The 25794-nt window shown below is 42.4% G+C and overlaps 1 protein-coding gene across 5 annotated transcripts in view; it reads right to left on the bottom strand.

Moving 5' to 3' along the window:
- Positions 1-2603: 2603 nt before the first annotated feature.
- fam172a (family with sequence similarity 172 member A) overlaps positions 2604-25794 on the bottom strand; it is a 116300-nt gene continuing 93109 nt past the window's right edge. For 4 of the 5 annotated variants that reach the window (XM_042221267.1, XM_042221268.1, XM_014333728.2 and 1 more), the window contains 2 exons: positions 15933-16049; positions 2604-5791 (listed from right to left, as the gene is read on the bottom strand). In XM_042221267.1, the coding sequence (XP_042077201.1) occupies positions 5678-5791; positions 15933-16049 (231 nt within the window). In that variant the 3' untranslated portion in view covers positions 2604-5677. Of the gene's footprint in view, positions 5792-15932; positions 16050-22544; positions 22668-25794 lie in introns of those variants that run through there. The other variant, XM_042221269.1, reaches the window with a different exon arrangement.

Raw genomic sequence — 25794 nt, 5'->3', positions numbered from 1 at the left:
CTAATACTAGGTAAGTGATAGTCAAGTGACTGCAAATAAAAGTTGCCTGACATAGATTCATATGAGAGCATGGCTAATACTAATATAAGCTTAGGCGCAAGAGAGACAGAGTCTTTAAGGTAATTTTGTAATTTTACACACCATGCTTGTAGAATAACAACTCTTTTCCAAAACAGTTGGGACATTGTGCAACATATAAAGAGTGAGTCTGGATTGTATATTGTAAAAGAAAGCATCACCTGTTTTTCTTAACATCAGTGATGAAGTATGATGCCTGATCATATCTCAGATATGTTAGTGAGATGTCACCTACATAACATACCAGTGCTTTTGTTGTACTTTGACTGTTCATATTGAGAATTCATCTGAATAAAATGGAAATGTAAACAAGGCGTACCCAGTTTTTCCCTCTCTCAAATAAAAATTTGTAGGACCAAACAAGACATTTATTTTTCTCTCTAACCATGATTCTCTCAAATCAAAATTTAAATGGTTGTAAAATACAATTATCACCTGTCACTGAGCAGTTATGGAATTGTTATTGTGATATGTATTTGTAAGTCTATGCTTCTGTTCGGTGTTCCACTTATTGTATGTGTAGGCGTGTGTAGGTATGTGTGCGTATATACGTGTGTGTGGATGCCAAGCACCTGCAGGCCTGATGGGCGTGGTCCTGCTAGAGGATTGGCCACGCCTGAAGCCCCACACACACCTGCTGCTGATCAGGCTCGTCGGGGGAGCTATTTAGGAGACCGATGGAGCTCCAACCGATGCGGGATCATTCCATGAGACTCCACGTTAGTCTTCAGCTTGGTTAAGTCTGTGAGTGTATGCCTACTGGAATTAAGTGTCTTGACAGCTGCCTCTGTTATTTCCGCTCAGGAGGAGCGTGGAACAGCGTAGGGCAGTAAGCACGGGGTGTGTGGACACACGAGAGTGGAGAACACAGAGCACGGACTTTTTGAGAAGACACGACACGGGAGTCACGGGAGAGCACGGGGATTTACTGTTATTGTTCCATTCACTGTAAATAAACGCACTGCTTATACACAGAGCACTACGCCTGGGCCCTCCTTCCCTACGGTTTGCCCTGCCAAACCGTGACAGTACCAATGAAAAACAAAAAACACTAATTCTGTCCTTTTAGAGTACTCACAACACAAATTACAGGATATATAAGAATGAAAAGGGGGTAAACATTTGGAAAAGATATGTGACATGCTGTCTTTCTCTCTGTTATGCAGGCAAATTTCAGTCAGATGTATCTGTTATTTAGGCTTATGGTCTTATGAATTGGTATTCTGATCATTTGAAAGACTTTATGATACTGAATTCAATATGTTAGAAATTCAATATGAACACTTTGAAACGGAAAAATACATTTGTGAGTCACTGACATCAGCATTTTCCACATCATCATGATTTAGTCTAGCAATGATTTGCCCCAGACAATGCCCCGACCCTCTGGATCCAGATCAGAGGTTAGCATCCAGTTCACCTGAGTTTACCTCTCTACATCCTGCAATTCTGACACAGAATGTGCAAGTGAGGCTACGAAAACACATAATAGGTATGTGAAAACACACTCGTAAAACACACATGCACACACACACATATACAAGATACACACATTCACTTCCATGTGACCTTCTACCAAGGCAGCGGACTTCCACCCTACCAAGCTGAAAAAACAGAGGTTAGAGGAGGTGAGCTTCATTTGAGTGGGTCTAAATTTCCCAAATCAGCTCACACAAATATCAATCACACGCTGTCTCTGCGTATGTGTGTGTGTGTGTGTCTGTGTGTGTAAGAGAGAGAGACAGATTGATGTTTTTGTGTGGTGAAGAAGTGGAGACAGCTAAAGGTGTTTCACAGTCAGCAATGCGTGGATCAGGGAGGTGAGGGTTACAGTCAAGTCAAACCTAGACAGATGAAACACATTTGCAATAAAAGCTTGACATTATGTGTCAACATACCTACTTTTATTTAAAAGTACTCATTTTTTGTCTATGGGTCTAAGTACATTATTAGTTTAAAAAATTCAAAGTGTCCCCCCTTGTCATCACACAAAAATAATTCTTACTTCTGTAACAATTCATGATACAGATAATAATAATAATTAATATTTGATTTTAACAGCAAAAGTAAAAAAAAATATACATCCAATGCATATATATGTTATACAGGAAATGAAAGTGAGTCCCATTCTGCAGTCCATTATGGTTAATTACAGCATTGTGCTGGGACTCTTGTACTAGAGCATGGTTGGTAATTAAAGTACAGGTAAGACATTAACTTACTTTTGTTAGCCATTAATCAGTGTTTACCTTCAGAGAGCTCCCCCTTTGTAATTAATAATCAGCTTGGACAATGAATAATCACCCAAGAGGAAGTTGTGTGTTCATGTGTGTGTTTTTATGTATTGGTGTGTTAATACCAATGGGGTTTTCCCAAAGTACAGCCTTACTAATAAATGAATAATCTTCAGTCTCAGAAAACCCCCTCCAAAACTTCAAACAAGGGCAACCCCCCCCCCCCCCCCCCACCCCCCAACAACAAATAGAAGAGCCATTCAGTAACATCCCTGTATTTGCTCTTTTTATCCATCTATTTCTGATCACCCTCATTCTCCAACTTTGAACGGTATCCTTTGCTTGGCATCTAAACAGTCCAGGTTTGGAATGATTACATGTTGGGAAGGCTTCTGCAACCCCCACATTAACAAGCACCCGACTCCTCAACTTATTTCTGTCAGCCTTGCTTCTACTCCAACACACACATGCGCAAACACACAAAGGGAGCTTTTCCAGAAAGAGATTGGTTCCACTTTATCTGCATATTTAGCCTGTGTTCAGTGTGTAGCTAACTGATAAAATTCTGCAAGTGTGCCAGGCCCCTGCCAAATGCCAGAGCACCGACCTTCTTAGGAGGAACAAATTCCTTTAGCAAAAATTTACAGAAAACAAATAAAAAAAAACAAACAAAAACCCCAAAACAAAACAAACAAGCAAAGAAACAAATAACGAAAAGAATAAGGTAGTGAAAGAGGAAAGCAAGACAGTCAAAGGAGAAGGGGATGGATCCAGGCTTTATTCCAATGATAATGATATTGATATATTAGTGAAGACTCCCAGAGATTATCATTAACATATAATATTAACATATTATGGTATACCAGCATTGCTTCACAGATGCTTAGGAATAGCAGACATGCCTTCAAGGCTCCTTTTGCCAAAAAAAATCTGAATCAAAACGGATCCTCATTTCTCCAGAGAGCCAAGAGGTATGCAGAGGAGTAGATACATAAAGGGTGAAACCAAGAATAATTATCTTTCTTCGAAAAATTAGTTATTGCTAAGAAAGAAGAATGGATGCAGGAGAGCAAAAGAGCAATGGCAAGACTCACCCTTCAACCCATTCTCCCATTTTTCTGCCTGACCAATACCCTTGCACTTAGCGTGCGTGCGTGCGTGCGTGCGCGCGTGTGTGTGTCTGTTAAGTGAGTGATCATACGCCATTCTCAGCAGCAGCCAGGGGCCCAGGGCTTCCTCGGTCTGGCTACGTAGAAGAGCAGCGGTTCACATTGGGACGTCTGTCATTGCGTATGTGCACATGCATGTGCGTGCATGATAACAAGGATTCACTGGTCTGTTTTCTGTTGCTGAGAGGTTTTATCTCCAACCTTGATTAGCAACAGCTACACACACATATCCATACTATAGCAACCTAAACAAAGGCAGTCGTAGTAGCAGGAGTGACTGCTGATTGAAGTGTTGGGCCACGATGCCCTGACAGCCTTCCTTCAACCTTCTCTCAACCTCGTCACCTCCGTTGCTCTGCTGTGACTCTCACCACAATAGCTGCTGCTTGTGAACCTGCCAGGCTGCCAAGGACACAAAGATGACTGAACCAACCTTTGACATTAGAAGTGTCCACTAAAAGACCAGAGACAAGCCGAGTTGGCAGCTCTGTTAACAGGCTAGAGACCGAGATCTTTTCAGCTTGCTTAAAGTAGCAAAAGTCAATAGAGCACAAGTCAATAGTACATACATTTGGATGGACGCCGTGTCAAACAAGTCTGTGTTTAGATATTGTTAGGCATGCCAACAGTTTCAAAAGGTGACCTCAATATTTTGGCACAACTGTTGCTGTCTTTTGACCGACAGCAGTCACGGAGAAGGAGCAGAAGAGACATAAATCATCAAAGTAAAAAACTGACATTTGAGCATGAAATACAGCATGAGGTTTGTATTGAAGGCTAGATGACATTTCAAGGAGCTGATTCACTCGAAGATGTTAAGGCCACCCACCCACACAGCTCCATGTGGAACATGCCGTTTTAGTGGCCGAGATGAGATAGGAGTGCTAGAGATGTATTCACAGACATGTGGAGCATGTGTAAGATGACCTATACATTCACCATGATGTCAGGGAGGATCTTTGAAGAGAATAAAATCACAAAGCAGAGCATCCCGAGCAAAGATGGAAATGAGGGAAGAGCTAAGAACGTGAACGTTCAAGTATGTTTGTGTGTAACACTGTAACAAAGCAAAAACAGGTGTTTTTAATACCTGCGACAGATATATTGCTTCCTGCTTAAGGCTTGACTTTCCTTCTTTTTTTCATATGTGTGGGACTGTGCAAGCATGCCTGTGTGTGTGTCACTCTTCAAACAACACTGCAATCATCATCTCTTATCAACGGTCATGTTGAGGATTACAGCTTTCATCCCTAATCCTACATTAAGGACACATTCTCATGATGGACGTGACATCATCAAGGCCAGTCAACCACAGAGAGGGCACAAGGACAGGAAGCCAAACACCACAGGAAAGGATTAATGAATATAGGAGACAGAATGGATGATGAAAAAAAAAATGCAAGAGGGGGGTCACAAAGAAGATGAAAACAGAAATGAACTCAGATAGCAAAATTTCTGCAGTGCTGCTGATACAACCTCTCTATTTGTGTTTCAAGATAATCTTCCACTGCTTCAGTTCCACAGTTTGTCTAACAATGACACTCAATCTGTTCTACTAAGATTTAAGATGTACCCATTACCCAGACACATGTGCACAAACATGGACATGTGCTAAATACACACCGTTCTGAACTGACTGAATTCCGATCCACTCCTTTAAATCACTGAAGGAAAAAATACACAAATACTGAGGAGTTTATTTTTAGTCTGCATGAGTCCTTATTGCTTTTTATTAAAAGAAATACCAAGCTGCACTATTACATCCTCTGTGACAGTTCCACATTATATTTAAACCAATGATATAGAACGAAAAAACCACCTTCAATTTTCATGCTAAATAATCTGTGGTTATGGTTTCTAGATATTTAACTGACTTTCAACATATACAAGTGTTAAAATCAATGGACAGATTATTGCATCGTTGTTTGTAACCCTCTCGATGCACTAGTTTCTCAGTACACCTCACTATACCACCCAGAGAAATCATGCCTCTTTTTTAACTGTTACTAAAAAAACAAATATGCTTGACTTATCTAACATTGGCACAATCCAGTTTCCTGCTCGCAAACGTGTGTCAAATTTTAACCAGGAACCTCCCAATACTTCAATGTTCAACAGCCTTATAATGAGCAAAATCTAATAAAACTGAAAGGGATCCCAATTATGCTGTGATTCACAGACATTGAGAAATACTGTTTATATTTTTGGACAGACAGTTTTGGTACCTGCAGAGACTCTGGGGCAGTCTGGCATCATAGGCTCCAGTGGTATGTCCAAGGGCTCCGGACTTGATACCCAGTTACGACAGTGCTTTAGAAAGAGAAAAATAAAACAAATAAACTCTTTGACATTCAAAAGAATTAAATATGACATGTGGAGAGTAATGAATATGTAGCAAGCAGTTTCTTCCACTATTACTTCCACAAACACAGAGAAAACTATTGTAAAAGATGAAGATATAAAAGGAAAGTATTTGGTACAAAATTTAAGTCTTTAATCTTGTTAATAATGGGTGTGTGTTTTTATTTTGTTTCAACTGCATCTAACCAAACACTGAAAAAGGAGCGAAAGCGGTTGGAAACAAACAGAAAGACAGTACGCAAGAAAGTGTGTGTGTTTCTGTGTGTGTGTAGATGAGTAAGGTGGGGGAAGAGAAGGAGAGACAGGAACAAGCAATTAAAAGCTCAGTGACATGTTGCTCAGACAGCTTGGCGTTTGTTTGTGGTGGAGAGCTGAGGCCTTCTACCACAGTGGATGAGTGAGTGCCCTGGGGGAGGGTGTCTGCCCAGCTTGCTGACCCATAACCCCCTGCAAACACCCCTACTCCTCTCACAACCCCAGTGGTTGACAACTCTACTGTCAGAAAGAGGAGAAGACCTCTTCATTCGTTTTTTTTCTTTATGCTGTCTTCATCTTCCTATCTGTCTGGCACTCCCTTTTTTTTCTACCTACCACTGCAGGTTATTTTAGACATATAAGGTCTTAAGCCCCATGTACCATTAATCAAAAGTATCAATGCTTCAGAATAAGGCAACTTAAGTTTTCAGTGCTGTAAGTTTTCATTCTCCGGGTCAGCGGATGACAGCGCATCAAAGTTTGTTTTCCCTTTTGACTCTGCAATGTGGATTGGTATGCTGTGGCTTGTAAGGTAGGTACAAAAACAAGGGAAAAGGGAGAAAGAGACAGAGGGAGGCTGAGAAGGAATGCTTAGAGAAGACGTCCCCCAAGATAAGATAAAAGTTCAATAGAAGAAAGAGAAAATGTAAAGAGATTAGAATGTGCAGCTGGTGTCCTTCTGAATCACTGCTTATCTGCCCTTGTTTACTTTCACCCTGGCCCCCTGACAGCCATTACGGTATTGTACGTGCTTGTGTGCGCGCGTGCGGTTGTGTGTGTGGGTCAGTGACTGCATTTCAAGGGGTCTCCCACGAAGATGTGTAGATTTGTGAACCCTTCAAAATATACACACACACACACCGACGCACAGATGCTTTTGCATTTTTGCCCTCTGTGACGCCGACTCCCAAAGACCTAAAGCAAGACTCACAGAACAGACAAACCCTGCAAATGCTTTCAATTTAAATTACGTAACACAATCACCCAAACGCACACACATTACTTTTGTGGATATATATTCTGTTCTAAAGTCTTTACAAGTTCTCTGGTTTCTGTACGAATATTAAAACTGCATCGAAGCAGAGACACTGAATACATCTAATCCAAACTGAGGTCCTCTTTGCTGTTTATTTTTGTTGAAAAAAGTCTGCGCAGCTAGGGCAAAGCAAATCTCTCATCATATGCTTGACATATACTGCAGTGAGGGTACATTGTGATTTATTTACTGCAAGCTTATAGAGAAATATAGAAATTCATTACAAGAGATAATCATGATGAAACATCTGGAACATATAAATCCGTAGCAAATATTCATTTGGGAAATTTACAGAAAAGTCTGTTATTGAAATAAAGTTTGTTTTTCTTAAGAATGGATTACATATGAACCAAAGTAGTCAATCACTGAATGTGTCTCTTAAATGGTAGGAATGCCTGAATTACTCTTTTCTGGTGCTTTTTCATTTATTTTTAGCCCTGTCAATCAAAAAAATGCTAGCCACTGGAAAGCATAGAGAATAAAAGTAGCCAAAGAGGTTGAAGAAAGATCAGCCAAGAGATGAGAGGGGATGAAGGGGGGGTGGCTGGAGGGCTTGGTGTTCGGGGGAAGATGACAAGTCATCTTGGTAAACAGTGGCATATTGTGTATTTTTAGATCCTTTGGTTTGCCCTAGATGTGCTCTCCTCTGAGCCCGGGCTCGAGGGCAGAGTGGTGCAGAGTAGCACAGAAGCAGTGGGGCTCCTTGACTGCTACATCAAGTGTCTCATTGTATCTCCTTTAATTCATTCTGTCTGTCTGGAGGAAGATGTCAGCTGGGCTGTGGAGCAGTGGGCTGAAGGCAGCTAGAGAGAAGGGAAGGAGGGGAGTCTTTCAAAGGGCCCTCCTCCCTCCCCTACACCTCCACCACCAATGGAGGCAGGGAGGCTGAGGTTTGAATAGATTTGTCAAGGCAACAACACACATGTGCACACAAACTCTTGCATAAATGCACACACACACAGCACAAAGCCCCAGTACTGTGGGAGACCGCAGGCATAACAGCAGTCACATAAAGGCAAGGCCTGCTGGCTGGGATTAGAGAAGGGCGACATGACAAAAGGATGGCACATCACATCGGCTGCCTCTGACACATAGCATCATCACTTCAAGCAGCTCGTCCACCGATCAATGATGCCATTGAACTAAAAGCAGACAGAGAAACAAACATGTAAACAGATTTGGCTGTCCCAAACCTCTGCTACTCTGTGCATGTGCTTTTCTTTGCATGCTTGGATTTATGCTGGTTATGAACATACACATTTGCCCAGTCTTTGGGAAAATCTTTTGAAGTTTAACTTTGCCAACTACCAGTTGGAATATTTAGATTGATATGGACTTAGTAATGTGTTAGGAATGAAAGGATGCCACATTGTTTGATGGAGATGAAAATGATCAACTTACAGATTTCTGATAGAGGGTTTAAGAGTTCATGGAGCCATGGGGCGACCATGGCTCAGGGGGTTGGGAAGCGTATCTGTAACCGGAAGGTCGCCGGTTCGATCCCGGCTCTCTGTCCTGGTCGTTGTGTCCTTGGGCAAGACACTTTACCCTACCGCCTACTGGTGTTGGCCAGAGGGGCCAATGGCGCAATATGGCAGCCTCGCTTCTGTCAGTCTGCCCCAGGGCAGCTGTGGCTACAACCGTAGCTTGCCTCCACCAGTGTGTGAATGAATAGTGGCATTGTAAAGCGCTTTGGGTGCCTTGAAAAGCGCTATATAAATCCAATCCATTATTATTATTATTATTACTATCAGTCAGCTTAGCCTGTAGAGGTCTGTGTGTCCCTCCAAGGATATATCTCCACAAATCATCACTGACCCACCACAAAACTGGTCGTGCTGAACGATATTCTTTCTTTTTCTGTTTCTCCTGTGAAACAGTTTTTGATGATTTGCAAATGTGCTATATAAAGTTTATTATTACTTATGACCACTTCCTACTGTGCAAAATGCAGAATAAAAAATAAATAAAACTCTATTATTTTATTAGTAATATTGTGGATTGATAATCAAACTGTTTATCAAATAAATTCTAAATTTAGCAACAAATACCAGTCAAATGTTTGGACATACCAGATCTTTGACTGGTACTGTATATAATCACTGGATTCTCAGTGTGTACGCATGCCAACTTGGTACATACTGGTAGATGTTTTGTCTCCACACACACTTCCACTCCGTTTGAGCATTTGCATGCAAGGTTAACCACATTAGTAGCTACCACAAACCAATTCGCCTTAAAGAGGAGTGCTTTATAATGGCCTTCAACACCAGAGCTGCATCAATGCAGACTTTCCAGTGATGTGCAAGACTGTTGTGAGCAACTACCCACATATTTATTGGTAAAATGCTCAAACTGTGAAAGATGTTTAATCTGATGTCACAATTTAAAGGTTACATTTTATTGTGACTAAAAGATGCCTGTCTCTAGTCAAGAAAACTGAAGATGGGGTATTTTAATTGTAAAATGTGTATTAGCAGAGATGGTTACAATAGCAAAGCAGCTTACCAAAGTTAAAAAAACAGAAGATGTTTACAGGACATGCTACCAAAGAAACTTGTTAATAGCTTGTTTTTCCTCATAATGCATGCACCGTTCAGAGTGAAGTTTATTCTGAAGCTTGTACCTGTATTTATATCCTATGCATAATTCTTACTGTTTAATTAAGGTCACTGTTTTGTCAATTTTAGGCAACGAAACTATACGGGTTTGCATTCAGATACACTCTCATGTTTAAAGACAAACTTATCAGTTGATTCAGCCTTCCATCATATTACTTGTTGCTGCAATGATGAGTTCAGTGTCAGTGAAGTGCAGAGAGCTCTTGGCTAAGGTCTCATGATAACTACTTCAGACGTTTAGGGATTTAGGTTTCTATTACAGTACTTGGCATTTTGATACAATGACTTTAAAAGGGTACCCAGTGGATTAAAATGTAGAGCCAAAGGGTCCTGACCGAGTGTCAGATGGGAGGGAGACTAACCTTCTATATATGCAACCATATATACCACCTCGGTTGCAAAACTGCATCTCCACCTCTCATTCTGAAAGCACACCAAACTGAGTCCCATGACAGAAACTCTGTACCAAGTGCACAAAGTCTCCTAAACCATAACACACATGACAGTCTGCTACCTAACTTCTCAGAAAGTAGTCCTGAGTATCAATTTTTGCTCACTCTCTCTGTGTCTGTTTCTAACCCACCTCCCCCAGTTCTTGAATAATCTCTATGGATTAGGATGGTTTATTCATGACCATAGTGTACTCTGAATGTGTGTGCATATGCGTGTGTGTCTGTGTGTGTGTGCGTGCTCTGGGCAGGCCACTAGAGTGTGACAGCAGGCCAGCACAGTGACAGGAGACACCTTGGAGATTGTGACAGGCTGCCAGCTGTACACCATCATTTGGATTTCTCTCTCTCACTCACTTCTCCTCACTATGCTACTCATCTACCTCCACATATATCTCTTCATCCTCCTTCTGCATCTGTATTCACTCCATTCACACAGTACCTGTGTTTTTTTCTCTTTCCACAGCTCTACACTGTGCTTTCTCAGTGGCAGTCAACAGGATTTAAATAATTGAATGTTTCTCATACTCTGTTTCTTTGTATATTTTTTTCTGTCTCAGTCAGTAGATCAGTCTTTCTATCTTTGCTCTGGCCTACCCCATCTTTTTTTAATCTCACCTTCACTCACTATTTGGTTTCCTTGCTGTGACGTCAGTTCCCCCTTGTCTGACCCATCTGGTCTATACAACCTGGCTCAGCAGGCGCTGATCTCTAAATCCTATCTTCTCTCTTTCACCTGTTTCATCACTCCATCTCACCATCCACTGACCTCTTGAACCTCAAAAGAAGAGAATTACCACTGTCCGAGGAGAAAAGAACACGGCTGGGGTGTCCCAAACTCACATACATCCACTTGTATTGGCATCCATCTTTATTCACCAAACAGGGCATTAGTGAGGTTCAGTGCTAGCTAACCTTCTATGATGAGCTGCCCATACATTAGTGTGCAATGAAACAGATGGGTTACTTATAAAAATGTCCTTATGTATGTATATATATATATATAAGGGCGATCGTGGCTCAAGAGTTGGGAGTTCGCCTTGTAATCGGAAGGTTGCCGGTTCGAGCCCCGGCTTGGACAGTCTCGGTCGTTGTGTCCTTGGGCAAGACACTTCACCCGTTGCCTACTGGTGGTGGTCAGAGGGCCCGGTGGCGCCAGTGTCCGGCAGCCTCGCCTCTGTCAGTGCGCCCCAGGGTGGCTGTGGCTACAATGTAGCTTGCCATCACCAGTGTGTGAATGGGTGGATGACTGGATATGTAAAGCGCTTTGGGGTCCTTAGGGACTAGTAAAGCGCTATATAAATACAGGCCATTTTACCATTTACTTTTTTTTTTACTATTTAAAAAAACATCTTAAAAGAACTAATATATTGGGGTGCAACGTACTCGTATCGATATTGAACCGTTCGATACAGTGCTTTCGGTTCGGTACGCATAGTATCGAACAATACATAATTTTTTATTTATTTTATCAACTTTTCTTATGAAAGGTGCCTAAGAAGTACAGGAAGCTGTCCATACCTGAGGCCTTGGAAACTGCCAAGCAACGACTCACAGCCTTGGCCAGCCGCTTGAGGAGGTACACCAGAGAGATAGAAGGCAAGAGAATAAACCAGCTGTTCTCCATGGAACCAGCCAAGGTGTACTCTCAGTGGCAGGGGAACAATATGAGAACAGCACCACCAAGGCTGGAGGCAGAACAATACTGGAAGAGCATATGGGAGAAGGACGCAACCCATAACGGCAATGCTCAGTGGCTAGTGGATCTGAGGGCAGACCACAGCGACCTCCCCGAACAGGGTCCAGTAACCATCACAGTGGCAGATATCCAAGAAAGGGTCTCCAGTATGAAGAGTTGGACAGCACCAGGCCCTGACATGGTTCACGCCTACTGGCTGAAGAAGCTGACTGCACTCCACGAGCGCCTGGCAGCACAAATGAACCAGCTGCTAGTTGACGAGAGACACCCGGAATGGCTAACCGAAGGCCGGACAGTCCTGATCCTCAAGGACCCCCAGAAGGGACCGGTCCCCTCCAACTACCGACCAATAACCTGCCTCAGCACCACGTGGAAGCTCCTGTCAGGCATCATAGTGGCTAAGATGAACAGGCACATGGGTCAATACATGAGCGGGGCACAGAAAGGGATGGGCAAGAATACCAGAGGCGCAAAACACCAGCTACTGGCAGACCAAGCAGTCAGCCGAGACTGCAAGACCAGACTGACCAACCTGTGCACTGCCTGGATTGATTACAAGAAGGCCTATGACTCAATGCCCCACACCTGGATCCTGGAATGCCTAGAACTATATAAGATCAACAGGACCCTGAGAGCCTTCATCAGGAACTCAATGGGGATGTGGCGGACAACACTGGAGGCCAACCTCAAGCCCATAGCACAAGTCACCATCAAGTGCGGGATCTACCAAGGAGATGCTCTGTCCCCACTGCTGTTCTGCATAGGCCTGAACCCCCTCAGTGAGATAATAATGACATCGGAATGTCGTTCGAACTCGAGAAGTGTAGTCGGATAATAATGAAGAGAGGGAAGGTAGTCAGAACTGAGGGGATCAAACTACCAGAAGGCAACATTGCAGACATAGAGGAGAGCTACAAGTACCTGGGGATCCCGCAGGCGAATGGGAACCATGAAGAGGTCGCTAGGAAAGCTGCAACCTCCAAGGTCAGGCAAGTCCTGAGGAGTCAGCTGAATGGTAAGAACAAGATCCGGGCTATCAACACCTACGCCCTGCCCGTGATCAGGTACCCTGCTGGGGTAATAGGCTGGCCAAAGGAGGAGATAGAAGCCACTGACATCAAGACAAGAAAGCTCCTTACCATGCATGGAGGGTTTCACCCCAAGTCCAGCACCCTGAGGCTGTACGCTAAGCGGAAGGAAGGGGGCCGGGGACTGGTGAGTGTCAGCACCACAGTCCAGGATGAGACAACGAACATCCAAGAATACATTGGGAAGATGGCCCCAACTGACCTAGTGCTCAGTGAATACCTCAGGCAGCAGAAACCCAAGAAAGAGGAGGGAGACGAGGAACCATCATGGAAGGACAGGCCCCTGCACGGTATGTACCACCGGCAGATAGAGGAGGTGGCTGATATCCAGAAATCCTACCAGTGGCTGGACAAAGCTGGACTGAAAGACAGCACAGAGGCACTAATCATGGCAGCACAAGAACAAGCTCTGAGTACAAGATCCATAGAGGCTGGGGTCTATCACACCAGGCAAGACCCCAGGTGCAGGCTGTGTAAAGATGCCCCAGAGACAATCCAGCACATAACAGCAGGGTGCAAGATGCTAGCAGGCAAGGCATACATGGAACGCCATAACCAAGTGGCCGGCATAGTGTACAGGAACATCTGTGCCGAGTATAACCTGGAAGTCCCGAGGTCAAAATGGGAGATGCCCCCAAGGGTGGTGGAGAATGACCGAGCTAAGATCCTGTGGGACTTCCAGATACAGACGGACAAAATGGTGGTGGCTAACCAACCGGACATAGTGGTGGTAGACAAACAGAAGAAGACGGCCGTAGTGATCGATGTAGCGGTTCCGAATGACAGCAATATCAGGAAGAAGGAACACGAGAAGCTGGAGAAATACCAAGGGCTCAGAGAAGAGCTCGAGAGGATGTGGAGGGTGAAGGTAACGGTGGTCCCCGTGGTAATCGGAGCACTAGGTGCGGTGACTCCCAAGCTAGGCGAGTGGCTCCAGCAGATCCCGGGAACAACATCGGAGATCTCTGTCCAGAAGAGTGCAGTCCTGGGAACAGCTAAGATACTGCGCAGGACCCTCAAGCTCCCAGGCCTCTGGTAGAGGACCCGAGCTTGAAGGATAAACCGCCCGCAGGGGCGTGCTGGGTGTTTTATATATATATTATTAATATATTATATATTTTAAGGTAAAGACCCCACTTACTGAAGAGAAAACCCCAACACACACACACACACACACACACACACACACACATTTTAATTTTAAGCCAATTATTAGCAAAACTGTGCAACAGTAGAACCCAAAGCTATATGGTTAGCATTCAAAAAGACTATAACCAACATTTTTATGAAGTCACTGTACATACAACATTCTTCCTTAGAATGACAGACGTAGAGTACAGTGGTAGAATTAATTAGCAATAAATCTCTATTGCTAAGTTTAACAGTTAAAACTATAAGGAACAGAGGCAGGTGAAATAATGTGTGTGAAATCTGTAGATGTACGTTTCTCCCACATTTTTGTTGTAGTTGTTGCATCTTAAAGAGCAAACCAAAGCATCAGTCTGCCTGTTCCCTTTTAATTAAGTGGGTTCCTGTCTAAATCAACGAAAAACTACAGTCGTTTTTCAGGTGTATTGTTCTGTTTAATCATTCCAAACAGAAAAATTACTTAACATGCCAATTATGTGGTGTCCTACACGTCCCTTAAAAGAATCAAAAATAGGAAATGCCAAACAACATGAAAGAAAGGGGAGGCAGTGCAACCTTGAATCCCCACCAATCAAACCAACATACATAAATACGTGAACCACACACACACACACACACACACACACACATAGATTTGGAGATGACAGAGATAGCAAAAACAAAAGGCAAGGGATATGGATAGAGGATGTAATACAAATGAAAGTATGGTATGTGATGTGTGCGTTTGTGTGTGAATGGTTGTGTGAGCGTATGACATTTGCATCTCTGGCTCTCCAGCAGCTTTGGTCTTGGATGTTATCTCATCTGTATGTGCATACTGAGTGAGCCCAGGTGATGCATATGGCACAGAGGTCACACTAGAAAGGGCAAATGCTAAAATGAAGCTAACACAAATGCACATGTGCACGTGCATTCTATCCCACACACATGAACAAATGCACGCATTCTTACAGATACTTCACCCCCCTAGCTTCATACGCATGCACCAGTGAGGGTTAACTGTCTCAGTTATTCCTTGACATGCATCCAGGGAAAAAGTGAAGACCGAAAAAAAAAAGGACAACATGCAAACAATGGTTCTCCATGGCATCTTAGGTTTGCTGTTAGTCAAGGATACTTGTGTAGGTCAGTAGGGTTATACAGACAAACTGTACGGTATACAATTTACATGAGATGAAAAATCATGGATGGACTACTGTAAATTTTGGAGCATCTTTGTTTCTATCTACAATAGATTAGATGCAATTGTTTTTCACCTGTGAGTCTGGGCGTGGTGGAATTAAGGCACGGCGGGACCACAGACCCGTGTTTTGAGCCATCTTTATTTACCATTTTTCCACACCACCACAAAAACCACCAACCCCTGAGTCCCTGTGTTTTAACACGGCGGGCATGATTGCGGATGCCGTGCAGGTGCGTCCGCACTGCACCGCAGACCACGCCCCACCACACTGGGTTTGCATGTTTATGTGCCTGGTTGTGTGTGCTTTTTGTGTGACTGTTATCACAGCAAAATGTGGTTCTGGACTACTGTACTGTACAAAAACTACCACAAATCAATCCTGAAACTTAAAGGTGCATAGCTGCAACCAAAATAAACGCCCTGTTGAAAATTATTGTAGTTCAATCCATCTTTACTGATTAGTAATTAGTAATAACTGAGCAATCAGTGCTTAGCCTTCTCACAGGTCAGAACATTATCATGACGGGAGTCATCATTGGCATGATCCCTGCACATAATATCGCTGCTTTTAAAACGTGATTGTGTATTCGAGCTTGTGCCGTTATTTCACCTCCTGCATCCAGTCCTGTGTGCTCTTTGTGGTCTCCTGTAGCCAGATGTTGTGAGCGGAATCAGTCAGAGCCACGGCACATACTTTGTTTTTCACCTCTAATTCCCTCTGATTCATCTGCAATAAAAACAAATAAAGCTTGTGTTAGTCACACATCCAGCATGTTAATAACACCGTCATTCGTGCTGAGGAGGAAATATTTGCTCGAGAAAGAGGAATATTATAAGAGTCATAAACTCTTTTGAATAATAAACACCTGCATTTTGAAAATCATACATCTAAACAAATGCATTTTATTAGACAAACCAAATATATATTTATGAATACTAGGCCCAACTGCCTACTTCTTAGAGTGCACTGAATGCATATTTCTTGGTGACATCAATAGCCCAGTGGACAATTTTGTAACCCAAGGATACAGATTCAACCTCATGTATAGAGCATAATGTTGTAAAGTGAAATATGAAAGAGCACTGCTCCACCATAGTGTGTCCTTGTCACGTTCTGTGCAAATGTCCTTTCCTGCCCACGTTCAGATACCTTGGTCCCCATTCTTAATACCCTTTCCCTTCACATGTCACAGAGAATGTGGTGTTCGTAGGCCCGTCTTCCTATTCCCCTCTGAATGTCAATGCCAAGGAAAATGTCACACAAAGGACTTGTTACCGCACTACAATAGACTTCCCACACCGCTGGTGCTACCCCAAGGAGTACTACAGCCAAGCCTTGGGAACGAGCCGCTTCACTCAACTTTAAGATAAAAAGGACAGAATAGAGAACAGGACTTGCAACAATAGGTTAACAATCACTTACTTTATACATTTAGAGAAGCTGAGAAAGAGACTGAACTAAGGGATCGGCATAGTGCCTCTGAGGAAGCAGTAAATTTAGAAAGTGTCGTGGACTGCTAGGTGTTTATGGCTACATGCTAAGAAGTGGTGAGGTTAAGGCTGAGGGAAGAGTTTAGAATATAAGGCATTAGTTGGGACTTGTGCTGGATAAATATTTGCCTATAAAAGCCCAAAGGTATTAAACCAAAACTGGCTTGAGCCACAGGTATGAAGCCATGTTTTTAATGGGCATAGAGGTTTAAAATGGGACAAGGAGATGAATGTTTGTCTAAAGGTGGAGCTATCAAAGAGAGCAGCTCTGGCTGGCTATGCAATAAATGAGATTAGGCATTTGAATACATCCTCCCATACCTAGCCAAATTAAAGTATATAGAGATAAATGGATCTATTAAGGCACAAAAGACTCATATCATCTACCTGATAAGGCTACCAAAGGAACATTTTCACTATCAGAGAAGAATAAAGCAGCCTGACAGGTGAGGTACACACTTGAGCATACTTAATAAAAAAAGTACACAACTTTAGAGTTTAAAAGGACAGACATTGTCCAGACATATAGGTTCATTTACAGAGAATCATACGAAAACATACACACTGATACACACTCCTCACTGTAATCCCTCCTCATCCTTGCTTGGCTGAAAAGCTTTCCTCTGGCAGAACTGGGCCCATGGGAGCTGCAAAGTCAACCTTTTAAAATTGGAGGTGTCAGTCAGGGCCTTGTTTTCTGGTGCTAGCCAAATGGGCCCTTTCCTGAGTGAAAGGACTACCAGTTTAGACCAGAAAACAAGAGTGGATTGACTGCCCATGGAAAACACTGAGCATGTGACTTCAACCTAGTCGAGAGCATTGCCCAAGCCTGGGCAGAAATCTCAGCATCTTTTCAAATGCCCAGGTGGACAGACAAATGAGTCTCTGCTTGCTACTATTGTTACTGTAAAACAATGATTCCAACATGTATTTCTTTTGAAAGGAAAACTTAAACATACTCTATATAGGTAAGGTTTAGTTGACATCACTGGTATATTAAAACTGTAGGAACTGTAGGAGAACTGTAAGTAAAACCAAACATTTGTCACTGTGTCAAATAGGCTTTTGTTTTGTAAGCCTAACTTTGTTTAAAGTACTTCAGCATGTCATTTACTTTACTTCTAAAGTACTTACGAAATAAGAGAGGATATGAGAAGCATGCCATAGCTGAAAAATAAAAAAAATTAACTGTGTAGGTGTAGGCCTCCACGTATGTGGGCATGTGTATAGGAATTATAGTGATCAGGTAAGATCACTACTGATCGACAGCGGTTCTGTTAAGCTGAGAAGCCGGTGAATGACAGTGATTAGACAAAGATAAAGGCATGTACATAGAAAAAGATGGCTCAGAGAAAGGATGCTAGGTTACATATGCTACTGTGTGCTGGTGCTGCTTTAGTAGAAATAAATTTCCAACCCTCTGAGGAATAAGTCATAGTTTGTGACAACACTAATCCAATCATAAACCTATATTTTGGAGAAAGACAAAACAGGGTTGGTTTTTTTTTTTTCTTTGTTCCTTAATTGCCATGGAAAAAAGAACATTAATAAAAACAAAAATGACACATTGGGACTGCCCAATGTTAAAGTGAGGATTAGTGCTGAGGACATCTAATGATAACTAACTACCAAACTAATGGCAACTTAGACCTCAAAGGGTTAAAGAGAACTTGTTAGAATCCTAAAATTACCTTTTAAAATGAATATATTCAGTTGCTTTTCTTTGCTTTTCTTTCCGTTGTGGTAGGCAGAGCCTACCTGTCAACCTAATTTTTAATGATATGAAAATCAACAACAAAAAAAGTCTTTTATTTTTCTTAGCCTTTTTTTTGTTTAAGTTTCTCTATCATTTGCTACTCAAAGACATTCACTTTGTTGTAAATTTGCTAAAAGTAGGAGTGAAAACAAATTAGGAAATCTCACCAAACAAAGTCTGCTTCCCTCAACCGAAGATTAAAGAGCAAAGAACTCCATCTCTCACCAGTGCCTATATCAATCACTCATTCTGACAGCTCTCATTGCCGCAATGCCTCCACACATGCACTTGGCTGTGGTAACACTTGGGGTAATAGGTTGACAAATAATGACTCCAGGAGAGAGTGTTCTATGCCGTGTGGCCGTTAACCACAGTAATTTTGACACCCACTGGGTCCCATGTTTTACAAGCCACAATGACATCTGTGGTTAGCTGCATGTTGAAAGCATAATCTAAGCAGGTCTGTATCTTCTTCTAAGAGAGTAATGCTGTTAACTCACAAGCAGAAGCACGAAGCCAAATATTCTCCAGTGGATATCAGTGTAAGATGTTTTTTCATATGACTCATCATTCCACACCACAATGGCCTGTGAGTTAGTGTTAGCCACGTATACCCGCAATGTTAAATGTGCTAATTCACTATGTAACTGCAGACAGCAGCTTTTACAAGGAAACAAGCCAGCTGTTGTGATCAGTCAAGTATCGGACAGGGAAATAGGAAGAGAAACATGTGGAAATACTTGTTGAACTAAAACCAACACACAGATGTTGAGACATTTGCCGCCTCTCGGCTGGCCTTTCCTTTAATGCTAGAGCAGCTGGATAAGCAGAGTAAAGTTCAAATGGGTGTGGGTGGATGTTGGACATGTGGGGCTGGTGTGTAAAAAAATGTAAGAGGAGTATAAAGGCGGAAGACTATAAGAAGCTCAGTGGATATCAAAAGTGGAAGAAAACCCCCCAGAAAGGACTATGGAGATAAAGCTAGACAAAGGAGACACATACAGGCAGATGTGCACAACAAAGAGTATTTATAAATACTTTATTAATCCCCAGGAGGAAAATTCTCTTTTCCCTCGTCCCACTTCACAGAGAGATCGGACCAAAGAGTCAACATCAGAACAGCATCCCTGAAGCAAATGGGCTTTCTCTGGGTTACTAAAACATAAGTAGAAGATTATGTTTAAATGGGACCAATGCTCTGGGGTTTGATCTGGAAGCCGGAACTTAAAGGGCAGCCGCCACGCACCCAAGAAGAATTTGATGAATTGTTTATCACCTGCCTAATGTGGTTTATCCATATCCTACATCATAACAGCACTGTAAGTCTAATTCAGCGCAATTATCAGGGATTTGTTAATAGCATGATTTAAAGCGCCACAAAAAAACAGTGTAAACACAATTTCTTTACCCATTTTCATGGCCGTGCAGTTTTTGAACACACTCCCTCACTGTGATATGGATTCGATTTGACCCCAACTAGCATCACATTTACATTCTTTTGAACCACGATAACAAATCTGAGTCACAACTGACGATGCAGACTTGAGCTCACCCTCAACCCACATACATTCAAACTCTGGATGAACTTTGAAATCCTTCTCCCTCTTTTTACTTCTCCCTTTTTTCCCCCTCCTCGTAAACCATTTCTTTTTGATTTCTCTGCAGAGGGCCTGGTTGCTAAAGAGACCCACAAATATCACATATTCTGACCCCCTCGGTTGGCACAACTCTGCTAAATCCAGCTTTTCACAAGCTCTATGAAACAGCCAACCCCCACGCATTTGGAGTCGCTCAAACAGATGCAGATACACACACGCAGACTTGTCTATAACCCATGTGTCTTGTACCTGACCTCTCACACGGCCCTCAGTAAAGTACAGTGTTTAGCGCTTTAAGCTGCTTCCTACTACAAAGCCAGCTAATTGCTAGACTTTTTGTTGTGCATAATCTTATTTTCACCACTGACACAGAATATGATATGCGATGGGTGTGTGTATGAAGGGGGGGAGGGGGGTGGGGGGGGCATATTAATCATGTTTATTTATCTGGACTAGGAGTTGAAATAAGCGATGAGACATCATTTAACAGCATGCTAAGCTAATCTCTGGTCGAGATAAATACTTCATTTTCTCTCCTCTCCCCGTGACGCTCCCTTGCTCATGACTGCTCCACTGACGCTACATCTAAACACCGGCAATAATAAAGACAATTATTTAGGCCTTTGATAATTATGTGTCAAAGGCAGCAAAAGCCACTAGATAATTGGGCGAAAACTGAATGGTAATCCACAATGGAGTTCCCTGTGGGGAGACAGGCAGACTCATCCCTAGAAAGAATGCAGAGTGAGAGAAAAGAGAGAAGCAGGCAAAGACAGAAAGATGAGAGCTCTTTAAGGGGCCTTGCTCACTGTCAGACAGTCAATGTGAAAAGCCACAATTATACAGAGAGAGAGAGAGAGAGAGTGTGAATAGAGTGCAGCAAACAAGAGAAAGGAAAACAAGGGACAGAGAGAGAATGACAGAAAATAGGTGAGAATGAAAAAGGACAAAATGTAGAGTGTCAGTGAGAGTGAGCAAAGACTGAGTAGAGGCTAAGGGCGAGAGAAAGAGAGAAAGCGAGTGAGAGCAAGAGAGAGAGAGGGAAGCACCCCGCAATGATGCCAGTCAGAGACAAGGCTTATAATGTGGCTGCGCCATGCACTGCCAACAGCCACAGATAATCTAGGACTACCCACTGAGCACTGAAGCACTGCTTAAATATTTGATTGATTAACTGTCCTGTGCCTGCCAGAGAGTAAGAGGAGAGCATCAGAGAAGCCAGGGCGAACACAGAAAAAACAAACAAACACGCATGTGGGTGCACACCGGAAGGTTTGAAAACACATGGCTCAGACACACTAACACATACACCCCCATAAATCCATATACAACAACATTGGAAGAGGGGCACAAACACAAACACACGCAAACATGTACACATTGAAGGCATGTGCGGACTCTGCAAAGACAGTGGCAAGCACTAGGCAAGGGAAAACAAACTGACTGCTGCTTTCACAGAGACTCCATTTCCTATCATTTCCATCTAAAATTAATGAGGACAATGTAGATAAATAGCAGTTAGGTTGATTATGCTTATCTGGATTCGGCTTTTAACCAGAACTTGACTGACCACAGGAATGATGATGATGATGGTGTATGTGTGTCTGTACATGTGTTGTCTCTTTTATTTCTACATACTAATGTGTAGCTAGGAAGTGATCTGAGGTCATAGAGGGCGGACAGGAGTTGGAGTGCAGCGTGTTCAGATATCTTACCAATGATGTGACACACACACACAACACACTCATCCTTGTTCGTCCCTGGCTGTGAAAACACAGGCAGCTGACCCTCCACGCTCCAACACCCTCCACAGGAAGAGACAACACTGGCGCTTCCTGTGGCTTTGAAGCAGCGGCCTCAGGTCCCCTGTCGGTCCCCGGTTTCCTTTGTCTTAACTGCAGGAAGGAAGGCCTCTCTAGCATGAGGCCACTGGGAACGAGAGGGAGTATGTTTGTGTATGTGCAACCTTTAGTGTGGTGGGAGTGTGCAGAGGTTTTGCTCGCTGAGGTCACATGCATTTACTTGCAGGGTTTCCCCCCCTCTGGTTCTCTCAGGTGCATAAACTTCTGTTGTGGCAGGCAGAGCGACAGAGCAGGAGAAAACTGCAATAACTTCCTCCGCTGTTTCCTCTCACGACTGTCCGCCAAAAGCATGATGGAGCGATGGAGAGAAACAGAGGATGGTGGGTGGAGGGACGGGGTGACGGGGCGGCATTGCTGAGATGTGTGAGTGACGGCACCGGACACTGGGTAGAGGGAGGTAGCGCATGTCAGTGTATGCGCTGGGAAGGATTCTGTGTGTGTATAATCATGCAAACCACACGCACTCACAGGCGCACAGATACGCACCGACAACAGTGGGGGTGATGAGGAAAAGGAAGGCCAATAAATATTTACTGACACAGCAGAGGTGGAGAATGGTTGTTCACTGGTGGAAACAAAAGGCAGAGGATGAGGAGCTGCATGCCAGGAAACCTGCTGGCTGCGGGCGTTGCGCCCCGCTTGTGCCCACATGGAAAACAAGAGAAAGATCGGAAGACAGGAAGGAGGAGAGAGAAAGGGCAAGAAGAAAGGGATGAATGATGTCGGAAAAAAGTTTATCGTAAATAATAGTATAGTGTGACAGAGAAAAGAGACAGCCCTAAACCCGATTAATTTAGTTTATTACAGGTTTATTACAAGTTTATTAGTTTAATACAAATTAACAGGATTGAATGAGAGTTTTTATATGTATGTGTATATTCATTAAACTACTTTCTGTTTGCCCGGAAGCCAGAGATTCTAGGTACATTGGCCCCCTGGACTTATCACCGTTTGTTTTGGGGGTTTTTTGGTAATATGGGACAGGTTTGATATGATCTATTTCAACTGTGTCCAGAGGCACTTTGCCCTGCGCTGGCTGATAACATCCTGTGGAAATCCAAAGTGAACTGAGAGGTTCCTGACTAATTTGCATTTGCACATCTGGCTGGTGAGGCCAGGCTGTTTGGAGCTTAGCGAAGCTCTCTTCACATAGTCACAGATTTTCTACATCAATCTCGCTCTTCCTGATAGCGACATGTAATTGCATAAGCACTTAAATGTTTGAATTCCAACAGGGTTTCACTAACAGCTTATTTACAAATCGTGAACACATGGTAAATTAAGCAGCAGCTTAAATGGACAGCAACAAGGTGTAGTTACTACAACAAAATTTAACAATTTCTTATTAACATCTGGACAGTGGTAGTATTTATAATACATTTATAGTACACCCATAATTTTCTCTGAAATCACACGGACAGTTAAGAAGTGGACAAATATTTGTAACATTACAATTTGGAATTTTTATTTTTTTAAATTTCTTAGTGACACTAAAAGAAATTCTTCAAATTGTAAATCTATCTAGACAAATTTTTTTTTACAAAGTGAAACTGTGGCATGTTGAAAATTCATTTTTAATTTAATTGTATTTTTCTCATGATAAGTGACAAGGTATCGTGGATAGTGACTTTATTGTTCCCAAATCAGTGGCCATATTAACAGCTTCAATCTAAAGTTTGGAATGGGAAAGTTACTTTGCGCAGCGCACACAGGCCTCCTCGTTGTCTTTTCTCTCCTTTTTTTTTACTCTAAAAGTGCTTCTTTCTTGTCTTTCTCTCTGTTTCCCAACCCTCCGGCAATGCTGTAAAATAGAAACCTAACCTCAATATTTTCCCTCACGGTGCTGGGACTTGCTGGCCCATTAAATTCCCCTTCCCATGTGTCAGCTTGCACATTTCTACCATGAAATTTTTGTATAATTAAACTTTCTTAATGATTTATAAGCTATAATAATAGCCCTAAGTATTTCAGAGCAGGTTAAAGGGACAGTCTTTAAGTGTACACCGGGGGATGACCCTGTTTTAACATAGATTTGGATGGGTGACTCTCAGTTGGAGACGAGGATGGAGAGGGCAAGGGAGAATGGGATTGATAGAGGCAGGGAGTGAACGAGAGGGCCTAACAAGGGTGGATGGAGGAGGAGGGTGAGACCTCTGGGTTATAACTCAGGGTGATACTGACACTGAGGAAAAGCAAGGGCTTCCTGAACCCACCCACACACACACACACACACACACACACAGATGTTTGCTCTCTGCTGCCTCTGTGATGGTGAGGCTGATATGATTGCCACTTAGGAAATCAGTGTGTTTTCACACCACTCTCTGCTCTGCCAAAGCTAATGTGTTAAATATCCATTGGGTACTGCTGTCCATTTCTAAGACACACACAGCCTTAGGGGCTGATAAACACTGATTTCTTGTACTAACGGAGCCCAGAGTTGGCATCGAAGCCAACATTTCTAAATTGGGGTGTAGTGAGAAAATTTCAACAAGCTATGAGTTGGAATTTTCATTGTGGGAATTTCCAGCCAATTTTTCTAAATTTGTTATGAGAACAGTGAAGTACAGCTAAATTTTAATCCTTTTTTCCCCATTCTTGTTGTTTTTGGGAACAGAGCCTATTTCTTCTTTTTTCCCAGCTCAAGCTTTCTTTTTACAAGTTTTTTAGTTTTCATACAAATCCAGTTTTATAGTTTTACAGATCAAGACAAAAAGTCCAGCTACTGTACGTTCTTTGAAAGGGTTGTGTCTGCTCATGGCCAAATATACCAAATATCTCGGTGGAGAGTCATACACCTTCACTTTAAATAAGGAAAAAAGAAAGAGAAGTAAAAGTAGACAGCAAAAAACCCCTAATATGGACAAGCATACTACCCTACTTAGTAGAAGTGTGTGCTTAAACTACCCGGGCCACTTGAAAAACACATGGGAAAAAGTTCCGGAAAAAAAGGAAAGGGGAGGGGAGGTAAAATGACAACGAAAGTGTTCCTCCCATCAGTTATCATCTTCTGCTCCTTCATATTTGCTCGTCTCCTGTGCCGCGGGGCAAGGACAAAAGAGAGGGGCCAGAAAAAGAAGAAAAAAAGAAAAGAAAAGAGGAAAAGGCTCTGTGAACTTGCTGTACTCAAAGGCAGAAGAGAGTGAGGGAGGGAAATTTACAGAAGGCCAAATGAAATTAATGGTAATATATAACAATCTGAAATTAACTTCTCATTGCCACTAGCCATGATTTAAAACAGCTTTTTAACGAGAGGAAAGATGAGTCAGAAAAGAAAGAGAGGGGAAGGGGTTGAGGCCATATTACAAATTGGACAGGCTGGGGGTAGCTCCAAGTTAATTTTCCCCATCATGTAAAAAACTTTGCAATTCGCAAGGCATGCTCACTTAAATTATTATTATATTTATGCCCAAAGTAATCAAGACATGAGACCAAAATCTAAAAAAAAATAATACTGAAGCAGAGTTTAAGAAAACACAAAGTAATTCAATTAGCCAATTTTATAGACCGGATAAAGAAAAAAAGTTCATTTTAGATTATATCACAAAATACTCTGTTGGACCAGATTTAATATCAAATCAGAGGACTATAATAATAATAATAATAATAATAATAATAATAATAATAATAATAATAATAATGTGATCAACAACAACAACATTCCTTCCTCTTTTGAGTACATAAAAAATGACTACAGTATTTAACGAATTAAACGTAAACCTCGCAAGAAAAAAAGGCACACCGGTTGAAGTTCTTTTCAAGTGA

Source organism: Haplochromis burtoni, unplaced genomic scaffold, assembly GCF_018398535.1.
Source record: "Haplochromis burtoni strain Fernald_Lab_line unplaced genomic scaffold, NCSU_Asbu1 Contig_63, whole genome shotgun sequence".
Taxonomy (NCBI): domain Eukaryota; kingdom Metazoa; phylum Chordata; class Actinopteri; order Cichliformes; family Cichlidae; genus Haplochromis; species Haplochromis burtoni.
This window is presented reverse-complemented; position numbering and strand designations above follow the sequence as displayed.